At 53.6% G+C, this 11,371-nt stretch overlaps 1 protein-coding gene across 1 annotated transcript in view; it reads right to left on the reverse strand.

The window, feature by feature from the left end:
• MPHOSPH10 (M-phase phosphoprotein 10) overlaps nt 1-11,365 on the reverse strand; it is a 12,124-nt gene extending 759 nt beyond the window's left edge. The window contains 10 exon segments of the mRNA XM_006907082.2: nt 2-21; nt 966-1,073; nt 2,533-2,643; nt 5,085-5,222; nt 5,847-5,914; nt 6,670-6,817; nt 7,795-7,963; nt 8,473-8,621; nt 9,142-9,814; nt 11,236-11,365. Of these exon segments, the coding sequence (XP_006907144.1) occupies nt 2-21; nt 966-1,073; nt 2,533-2,643; nt 5,085-5,222; nt 5,847-5,914; nt 6,670-6,817; nt 7,795-7,963; nt 8,473-8,621; nt 9,142-9,814; nt 11,236-11,324 (1,673 nt within the window). The 5' untranslated portion in view covers nt 11,325-11,365.
• Between the last annotated feature and the right edge of the window lie 6 nt (nt 11,366-11,371).

Genomic DNA, 11,371 nt, shown 5'->3' on the forward strand with positions numbered 1-11,371 from the left:
GTCTCCGGCTTTATTCTTCTCCTGTTAAGACACGGCCACCAGCGCACCGGTCAGCCCGACCCGCCAGAGAACCGGGACGGAGCGAGGCCACGGGACGTGGCCGGGGCAGCGCGTCTGTGGCCGACAGTGACCCTAACCCGCACCGGCACCTCGGCTCCGACCTCAAAGTCGCGGACGGAGCAGACGAGTGATGCTCTGGGGCCCACAGCACTTCACGGGGCGGCCGGGAGGCCGGGGGGCAAGCCACCCCCATCCCCCCACTCTGCCAGAGCGAGACCCCCACAGCGCCCGGGCGCCGGCCTGGGCTTCAGGCCACGCGTGAGGCTGAGCCTGAGCGGAGGCCACGGGGCTGACGCAGGGTTCCCAGGGATGGACGGGGTCCACCCAGTGAGGATCGACTTCCTCTCTTCTCCTCAGATGCCAGCCGAGCTGCCAGGGCTGTCACCCGCGGGGGTGGGGGTGGGCGTGGCTCAGCAAGAGAGAAGGACAAGGAGCCGGGAAGGCCCGGGCAGAAGCCGCGGTGACTGAGCGTGAGCGCCCGCCTTTGCTCGGAGGGCCTGCGGCATGAGGCGCGTGCGGCACCCCCGGGACCCGGGCTCTGTGCCCTGGTCCCTGCTCCGTCATGTTACCTGGGTGCAGCGTGGGGGGACGTGCGGGAGAAAGGGCACTAGCATGCGAACTACACATGCAGAGCGTTTAAGCCTCACAGCTACACCTAGCGCTGCTGGTGTTCAATCCGGATTACGGCGACATCCTAACCCTGGACACTTACCAACCGCCTTCACCATAATTCATGAAAATACTCGAATAGAGAAGACTGGCGTCTGAATGTTACGTGACGCTATCAGTCCGATTACACTTAGAGGTACAATAAAAACTACGAACTCAAGGAAAACTCCATTAAGCGGGGACCTGGCTGTGCACAGCGACACGCAGACACGTGGCGTCCCCACACGGCCCCTCACCTTGACCTCCTCTGGGGCCAGGAGCGCTGCGTCACTCGCACTCACTGGGGCCACCTCCTCCATGGTCACGGCCGGCAGGTTTGACACAACTTTAATATCTGGAACAGGCTGGAAGAGACGGCACATTCAACAGGAAGCCGGAAGCAGTCCCGACGTAAAACATCTGAACTGGAAACTACTAAAGTATAATTTCTAAAATGCTTTACGAAGGTTCTTGCAGCGTGAGGTATGTGGCCTGGAACAGGCAAGCTGGCGACCGCGTGGTCCCCGAGTCTTCTCGGGCCCGGCCTGTCTCCACGCCACCCTGGGACCACTCGCTTCTCCAAGGTCCGACACAGACACCCGTCCCTTCATCCGCTGAACTATGGGCCCCCGCCACGTACGCACACTCTCCCCGCACCACGCTTTAACGTGATCCGCTGGTTTCTGCAAACATATTTTCTCCCTGTGACTAAAGACGGTTCCCGTCGTGGAAATGACACTTCGATGGAGCACGAACAGAGAAGTAGGTGACGAAAGCTCACTGTCTGTTAGGGAAGACGCAGTACCCCAGTCGCAGGGACAGAAGGCGTCTTGGAGATCACCTGCCAGACGGGACGTGGAGCCCCGTGCCCGAGTTTCAGCTGGGCCAGGCAGAGGGCACACCCAGGCTTCTGAGCTCCAGACCCGTCCGGCTCGTCCCATCCCAACACGACAGACGCCGAGGAGCAAGGGGGACGGCACGGGCAGGGCTGGTGGCTCCACAGACGGCGGTGAGCAGGACAAGAAGCTGGGCTGAGCCAAGCCGCGGGGAGCCAGGCGGGCGGGGAACCAGGGAGCCGCCTGCGGTGCAGAGCGTGGCCCAGAGGTGGGTCCCGAGCCTGCCGTCCCCTGAGCCCTGCCCCCTCGTCTGCACAACCAGTCAGAGCCGCCTCCATGTTCCGTGGGTTAAGACTTAACATCTTAATCGGTGCCCGTAGCAGGCGCTGATGGCATTGAGATGCTGCTAACGCAGGTCGGCCCTTCCCAGGGGACCGATGGGTGACGGTTGTGGGCCGAGTTCGTCCTCGCAGGGGCACCTAGCAGAGGTCCCAGCCAGGGGGTCTGTCCACCCGCAGAGAAGCTGTGGCCCCGGGACTCAGAGACAGCTGCGCCTCTGCGGCGTTCACAGTGGCCGAGACACGGAAGCAAACTGTGTTCCCACTGGCAGGTGACTGGAGCTGTGACATGCGTGCGCACACGTGCACACACACGCAAACGCACATGCGTGCACACACACATGCACACACGCACATACACGCACACACATGCACACGCGCAAACGCACATGCGCACACACACATGCACACACGCACATACACGCACACACATGCACACGCGCAAACGCACATACGTGCACACACACACACACGCACACAACGGGATACCGTTCGGCCCGGAGAAAGCAGAGAACCCTGCGCTCTGTGACAGCGCGGAAGCCCGTGGGGCTCCAGCGGGCGGGACGCGTCGGGGAAAGGCAGCCGCACAGAAGCTCCGAGTCAGAGTCAAGGTCACGCCGGCGCTGTCTGCGCCCGGGGCGCCAACGTACCGGTCTGGGCGTGAAGTGGAAGTGGGAGAGGGCGTCCAGCTTCAGGAAGAGGGAATCCATCATCTTCTGAATTTCCACGTGCTCCGGGTTTTCCTCTTCGACCGTTTTTTGCTTAGGACGAAAGTTCGGCATCATCAGACTGTGCGGCTTAACACACATCCCAGGACAAAGCACCCGGCCAGGCCAGCAGGGTGGCCCGCCCTCCCCCTTCACGGCCCCTGCCCCAGGGGGACATCCGGGGCAGAATCAACGTGGGGACTCCGCGATGACGATGGCGCCAGCCCCGCCCGAAGCAGCAGCGCGCGGTGCATTCTGGGTGCTGCGGCGGCCGCCACCGCCCACATCCGAACCTGCACCTCAATTCCCTGCTGCCAGGAGCCAGCTGTTCCCACCAGGGGGCCTCACTCCACAAGGGAGATGGCGAGAGCCGGCGAGGCTGGGAGTCGGGGCCCCTGCGTATCGCCGGTGGGCCACAGCACAAGTGTCCCGCAGGGCCTTGAGGGGCCAGGGCCACCGGACACGCCGGCACTGCACACGCAGCCCTGCTCCCGAGAGGCGTCAGGCACCCCAGCACGTACGCGTGCGCGCAGCTCACGGCGGCACTGTTCCCAGCAGCCGAAGGGCACGCGTGGCCCTGAAGCTTGTCAACTGCTGATGAGTAAACGAACTGTGCCATCTACACACAACGTATGTCACTCAGCCATGAGAGAGATGAAATGCCGACGCGTGTCACGGTCTGGAAGACGTTACGCTACCCAGAGCGAGACACGAAAGGTCCCATGCTGTGGATTCCATTCACGGGAAATACCTGGAGCAGGTAAATCCGAGCCCGGTGGGCGTCAGGGCCCGGGGTGCGGAAGGGGTGGAGAGCAACTGCTTAATGGGGACGGGCGGGGGGCGGGGAGCCACCTTCGGGGGACGGCAGCAGCTGCACAGCACTGTGCGTGTGCTCAGCGCCCGAATCATTCACTCGAAAACGGTTAATTTTGTACTATCGATCTCGCCTCAGTAACAAAAAACAGAACGAAGGCGCTAATGAAGACTCAGCAAAATTGGCCAAACGTCCACTCGCGTTACGGGGCCCTTTTTGTTTTAGTTAATACGTAATTTCTTAAAGATCATTCTGATGAAATCAAATTGGAAAAAATCAGCAGTTTTTATTGTACTAACAAAAAGCCTCCTTTACGCTTTTCCATCTCCCTGTCCCAACGCTTGTCTGAAAGGCCGAGCCTGGCTGTTTACTCTTGAATCTTCCGTTAAGACAGAAACAAAACTGGGAAGTGACGGCCCCCGGGACCCGAGGCCAGAGAGGCACCCGGGTCCGCCCCCACTGTCCGTCACCAGAGCCCGCCTTCCAGCCCCATCCAAGCACTGGCTACCGCTTCTAACTATTTTAACTTAACTGACGCTTTTTTTTTATTCTAATATAGTGTTTTGCCTCATCCCAGGTAAAAACGCCTGTGAAATCGTACACGTGGTACACAGCCTTTTCCTGAACACACATTACACAGACAACCCAGAGTAGAGGGTCACCCACGTGCTGTTCCCCGTCGTCCTGCCCATGACCTCTAGCGTGGACGCCAAACGTCGGGAAACACTGGTCGCCCCAGACTGACTCCTAGTGGAACGGGTCCAGTATCAGCCTACGTTGAGTGCATACTCAACACCTTGTGACCTGGATGTGGACACCCGTGGAATAGAGAAATCTCACGTTTACAGAGCTGGCAGGCAGCCTGCCACCTGTTTCGCCTTTAACTCTGTTACCGACTGCTTTCCGTCCGTACTGGCTCTCCTCGAAGTACCCAGGTGATGCTCGATGAGCACCTGGGGATGTGCCCACGTCCCTTCGACTGCCACCGTGGGTCGCAGACGCCAGAAAGGGTTTTACTCCGACCTCCCAGCCTTTCAACTTCACGGCAGCGTCAAGGGCGATAATCGCTCTTGCTGTCCAAGTGGCACTAATTGACGAAACCTTGGGGGGATCCTAAAGGGCTTTTGCAGAGTAAAACTGTCTGGTCATCCCCAAGCACACACTGACCGCGTCGCTAACGAGTCCAGTGCAAAGGAGTAATCCACGATGATTACATTGAGAATATAATATTTTTAGAAATGACTTCGTCCTATTTAACCAGAGATATTTTTTAAGACTCTAAAGAGACAAAAATGCGAAAAACAAAAACCTACCAGACCCGGAAGTCTGAATGAATTCACAGATAATCTTATAAAACAGATCAGTAAGTTCAAAAACATAAATGAGAAATGATTTTAAAATTGCAGCACTAGAATAACTGCTGGAAAGTTCATAACTAGCTGTGACAGTTCAGGCGACCAGTGGCTAACTGCAGTGGCACCACTACAGCCCCGCTGGTCCCAGCTCGCCGCCTCACACTGAGACGCGGTGACCCCAGAGCCTCACACTGAGATGCGGTGACCCCAGAGCCTCACACTGAGACGCGGTGACCCCAGAGCGGGACTTGTGTCCCGAGCGTTTCGGCCATCACGGCGGCACCCCAGGGCGGCGCTCCGCCCCGCTGCCTCGGTGACCGCCTCACCTGGCTGAGTTTGATGTATTCCTGTTCGTAAATTTCAGCAAGGCTCAGTTTGCTCTTCTCGTGGTCCAGCGTTAAGCGCTTTTTATATTCATACGCATCCTCTTTAGGTTTCTCCTTACGGACGACGTCGTCCCAAGCCTGAAACACGAAAGACGGGCGAACATGGATGAACACAACGTGTCGCTTCTTTCTAGGCTCATTCAGGAATGTTCCTCTGGAATACCAATCCTGAGGAAGCAAATTGTACCAAAAACATACACGTTGTAAAGCCAACCCTTGCTGTGGTCGTACGTCCACGTTTTATTCTGCGTTGACAAAATAAAACCAATTCTGAAACAAAAACTCTCTGCTAGGTTTTTAACATTTGAAATAACAAAAGACCCTCATTTGCCACACCAGATACTGTGCCTGGACCACGGGTCCCATGTGTGACGATGTCGAGTCAGACACCAGTCACCACAAATGCCTCCTCCGACGGCTCCATCCCGCACCACCCGACGGGTCAGCAAGGCATGAGGGAGACTGGCGATGGCTCTGGCCACCCCTTTGTCCTCTGCGTGACGCCCGTCTTCCCGGGTACACGTGAAGGACAGAGCCTCACACGACAAAATCTGAGGATACCTTTAGCATAAATTTAAGGCTTTCGAATGAAAAACTGATACAAAGCTTCTAAGAAAACAGTATTATTCCTACTCCCAGGACATTCGCATAGTATTTCTACCAATTTCGGTGAATTTCCAGTTAAATTCCATTCTTACTGACCTGATCTCTTATCCTCTGCTTAATGATGTCTTCGAGTTGAAGCGTGGTTTCCTCTGTGATCACAGGCGCTAACGGAAACGAGACGTGCACGTGTTAGGCAGACAAAACCAGACCTGCGCTTCTCACGGGTGCCCCTTGGACCAGCAGCGTCGACGCCCGGGAACTTACTAGAAACGTGAATTCACAGACCCCAGCCCGCACCTCCCGAATCAGACAGTGGGGGGACGGGTCACCCATCTGTCTGAACTAGCCTGGTGCTGGAGCGCCCATGGGAGCGCACGCCGACACGTACCCCAGCACCTCGGGACCCTCCCCTCTCGCCTATCCTCTCTCGCACTGAACGGAAAGGAAATGCATTTTGATTTAATGGGCACAGGAACGAAGTGGATGCGGTGACGAGTCTCTGGCTGGACTTCGCAGGGTACGCAGCGCGGACAGTGACAGCAGCCATTGTAAACGGACCCGCGCAGAAACCTGTGCATGAGGTGCCATCAGCCTCCTGGCGGATTCATGGCGTTGGCTGTACAGGAAAACGTCCTAGTTTTTAGACGGGACGCGTAAAAGTACTTGGGTGTGAAGTGTCGTGACGTCGGCAACTTAGTTTCAAATGATTCGGGGCGGGGAGTGCACACACAGTCGCACACGTGCACAGGGGAAAGAACGCAAACACGGCGACACGGGAATGAACGGTGGCCCAGCCGAGTGGCACACGCGTGTTCGCCGTGCCGTTCTTTCAACTCTTTTCTATTGGCAGGTTTTTAAAATAAAGAGCTGGGGGGGAAGAAATGTCCCCCAAGTGTGTCCGTGGCCTGGAGCGGCAGGCCGAGCGCGGGGGCGGGCGCGAGATCGAAGTGCAGCGTCTCCTCCAGGAGGCTGTTTTCCGGTCGCTTCTGTGCTGTCACTTCCCCTTGAAGCTGCCAAGGTTTTTTTTCCAACAACTCTTTTTCTAAAGACGCAATTTTTTCATTCATCTGAGAAAGACAAAACGTTATCACATGTTGAGACAACAAAATCAGATGCAGAGTTGCGTAAAAGCAACTAATATGTTTAAAATGGATTGTTCCTCAACGCAATTCTGTTGTCCTTGCCACCTTTTATTGTGCCGACGGTGACTGCCTTTCCCGTCACCCGAGGTGGCGGAGGAGCTGCCGATGGCCTCTTTTCCCCAAGGACGTGAAACGCCGTATTCATAACACACCGAACTCCCCCAGAAGCATTCAGGTATATTTCTGGGCTCTGCTGTAGGCAAAGGACCTATCTATTCACAAGCCACTCTCGATTTTAACTATTAGAGCATCTGAGATTCAGCAGCGATTTGATTACATTAGTATCTGGTGGCGCCTGCTGCCTGGCTCCACTCCCAATTCGAAGGGTCTCTAACTTCTAAGGACAAGCTCTGCAGTGGCCGAGAGCGAGCACGGCGCCGGCCTCTTCGGCTCCCGTAGTGAACTCACTTATTTTTCCCAACTGCTTTTCAGTTCGTCTGCTTGGTTTTCCCGGGACCCTCTGCAAACGCTAACGCTTGCGTTTCGGGTTTTCCCATGTTTTTCCTTTGGAGCTGCGCTGGCTAACACTCAGACAAGAACGGTAAGTAACAGCAGTGATGGTGAGAATGGACATTTTGTCTCATTCTTGATTTGAAAGGGATGTTTCGAAAATTATACCAAGAAGCACGATGGCGCCTTTTGCCTAGATGTATCTGTATTTCGGTAGGAGTGAAGAAAATTAGGAATGAACATTTGATTGCATCAAGGGTCTTTTTGATACATACGGAGGTGACCATAAGGTTTTTCTCCTTAATCTCTTACGACCGAGGATTAAATAGATTTCCTGATCCTGAGTCAAGACAACGAGGTCCAGTTTGCTGTTCTCGGGGCTGGTCTTGGACTGTGCTATTTCAGATTTTTATCCCTCTGCATAAAAAATTCCTTAAATGCCCATTTGGTACCTTTTCCTGTCTCTTTTCAAAAGAGGATTTAACTTCATCGGACTCTTTCTGTACAGTGAAGACATCTGAATCTTCTTCTTCGTCATCTGGCAAAGCGAAAGTCACTCTTTTCACGGTTTCTTTACGTTGCCCACCGTCTTCGCTTTGTTCAAGGTCATCGCCTTCATCCCTGTAACACAAAAACGCTTATGAATGGAAAAACGCCACCTTCCATGAGAAAACAAACTGACTGTCTAGTCATTAAAGCTTTCTTCTGTATAACAAATGCAACTAAATATTCAGAATTTCTAACAGCATTCAGTTACTAAGGAACAGAAAGACGTTTAGGTGAAACAGAACAAAGTGTCCAACGCAAAGAAAATAAATTCTTCATCCATACGAACCTATCCCACAAAAATACCAATAGGGTATTTTTACTGGCAGAAAAACAATCAAATCAGTTTCCTGTAATAAAGGTTTGATTACTACCGCCGGTGATTTATCAGTGGGTGGTCTCTACAAGTCTTCAAATTGAGAGACCTTCTCTCATCTTAAGACCAGGTCATCTTTGAGAATCTACTATTTCACCTAAGGGAACCTAACTTCTTAGGACAAATGTATCTGACAACTACGAGGACACAGATGTGACTGGGCAGCTCCCGCCTACCACATAAAGGATGAGTCAGTCAGAAGACTCACGTTTCGGAAATGTCTCCTTCTCCTTCTTCAGCGACTTCTTCCGCTTCGTCTGAACTCAGCTTATCGTCATGAACACCTGCTCCGTCTTCATCACTTTCGACTGGGTCAAAGAAATCTTTGTATTGCAGGTTTCTGGAACTTTTACCTGACTAAAACAAAACGACTTTTAAAAGCTTTAATTAAGGATAGAAAAATGCATTCGATCACGCTCGTGTGTGTGTGTATTACACAGGGAAACTAGCCAACTGTTAACACTATCAGAAAACCAGAGAACTGCCAGCCCAGACGAACGGAAGTATGGATGCGTTTATCACCGAGAAGAGAGTGCGCTATTTAGCTCTAAACCTTCTAACCACATGATTTCCAAAACGCCCCAGCCTAAATATGCGAACGCCTTCCTTTCCCCACTGTTTCTAGTGCTTATTGAAAATACACGTTTGAGAGAAAATTCGGAATCTGACACGCGATCACAGGGCTTAAGCTACGCGTGTTTTATGATGAGGAATGACAGCGTTTTAATTTTTCCAGTTGATTTTTTTCAACTGATTGAAATATTTCGCTGATGCCCTGGGGAGTTCTGAGGCATGTGAAACCCCTTCTTGAGAAACAGAACAAAACTAGTTTGAGGAAGCGGAGAAGTGCTCTTTCTCTCCGCTTCCAGAACCGTACCTTAAGTTTCTCGCTTCCGAATAGTCCTCCCTCATCTTCGCCAGAGCCGACGTCTTCGAAAAAATCGATCTCGTCCTCCTCGGCGTCACCTCTTTGCTCCTCCTCCTTTTCCATGGTTTCTAAAAACGTCTCCATCTCCGACAGTTTGAAGAATTGATCATCTACTACGGACTTTTCTCTCGGTTTCCTAGGCACTCTGTTTTGCACCCTGCTCTGCTGTTCCAATTTGCTGATATCAAAGTCAAGGTCGGAATCCTCATCGCTGAAAACCAGGCTTTTCCTCAGACCGGATTCGCTGGAGCGTCGGGCCGTCTCGTCATCGTCGGCATCATCGCCACTCGGGCCTGGCGCTTCCTCCTCCTCATCCTGTTCTAGGTCCTCCTGGCCATCGGCCTCCATCTCTGAGTCGCCCTCTTCACATTCCCGCTCTTCGTTCTCGGGGAGAAGACTGATGTCTCCGTCTTCGATGGTGTCGCCGACTGCATTCTCGAAGAATCGTAAAACTGGCTCATTCTGCATTTCCAGTTGCTGCCAAATCTGCTCATCATCGAAATTGTCTATCACCAGTTTCCGTAAGGGACTCCCGCGGACACCGCCATGCTCTAGGGCTTTATTGAAGTCATAAAGTGCTTTCGTTAAAGAAATGAAGTCCGATGCCAGTTGATCTTGAACCCTATCGAGGGGGCAGGGGAGGAAGTTGACGGAGATTTATGATAACGGGTAACGATTGCACGGCAGTCTGAACTTAAGGGGGGAAAAAAGCCCAACTCTGTGCAAAGCCAAATCTGAATGAAATGTCCGTTTTGACTATAGATCCTGTTCCCCAAGAGCGAACAATCCCGCTGATCGGCTCCCATAATATGAGTGTCAGCTAAGGATGTGTCAACCTGCTGTACGGATTTTGGGCAGGGAAACTGTTACAGATCTATCTGCCTAGAGTTATATCGTGAATCTTAGCCTCAAGTTCTCAGCACTGCTATATCATATGCCACTCTATTCATTCCAACAGCCAACGGTCTGCACTTGGTTTGGCTAGAGAAGACAGAGAATACCTCTCAGAGACTGTGACATCTGAGATGAGACCTGTACGTAAAGAGACAGTCTTACAAAGTTCTGGAAACGTGTTCCGGGCAGAGGAGACAGCAAGAACAAATTTCCAAAGATGGAAATGAGCTGGGCGAGTCTGACGGACAGAAAGGCCAGCATGGCTGGAGCGCGGGGGAGGAAAAGGTAAGGTTAGGGAGGAAGGTGGGAGCCGCATCGCACAGGGCTCCGCGGTGAGTCTGCCATGTTAAACGTAAAAAGGAGCCATCAGAAGGTGTTAGGTGGAGGAGCACAATGAGGGAACTTACGCTTTGGAAAGGTGGCTTATGGAGGAAAAGGAAAGACAATAGGGGGCTGACGAGTGGACAGAGAAGCAGTGGAATTCGGGATGTAGTTTGGAGACAGAATTGACAGGATGCGCGAATGCATAAGACGTAGAACTGAGAAAAAGCAAGACGTAAAGCAGCTTAGTCGACCGTCTGAAAAACTGTTAAGGACAGAGGTGCCATTTACCGAGGCAGGGATGGCAGATGGGGATGGAGCACGGGAAAGGATTTCAGGGAGGGCAGAGTGCAGGGCTGCGGGGGTGAACGGAACCAACGGTCCATTCTCGGCATCTTAAATCTGAGATGCTGAGAGTCCACGGCTGTGGTTGCTGTGGGCCTAGCGCTCAAGGGAGAGATCGGGCTCGAAATAGCAATCTGAGAAGCACATTTTCATAGATCGGACTTTAAGTTCGACAACAAAATACAAAGCGTTTGTGCTGGGAAGGGAGATGAAAGGCAGTCCTACGTGCGAAGAAGCGCTCCGGGCGTTAATAACTGAGTTTAGTATGATTTCAGGAGCACGCGATCGGGAGATCCGCACTGCACAGCTTTCAACAATTTTTAAACTTGTGATCAGCTACCGGCGCGGAAACGAGCTGAAATCTGGGGAAAAGAGATCGGCGCTTCCCTTTACCTTCCCCCTCCTCCAGGATGCGACGGGGGCCCGCAGCCCCCGCCCGCCAGACACCGGGGCCGAACCCGAGCCCCGGCCCTGCGCACTTACGAGAGGAAGCTCTCCGGCCGGCCGGTGGCTTTGCGGACCGCGCCCAGACACCGCTCCAGCGCCCGCCGACGCCAGACCCGCGGGGCCATGGCTGCCGCCGCTCCGCACACAGCGCCGCACGCCGAGGAAGACGGCC

Source organism: Pteropus alecto, unplaced genomic scaffold, assembly GCF_000325575.1.
Source record: "Pteropus alecto unplaced genomic scaffold, ASM32557v1 scaffold102, whole genome shotgun sequence".
Taxonomy (NCBI): domain Eukaryota; kingdom Metazoa; phylum Chordata; class Mammalia; order Chiroptera; family Pteropodidae; genus Pteropus; species Pteropus alecto.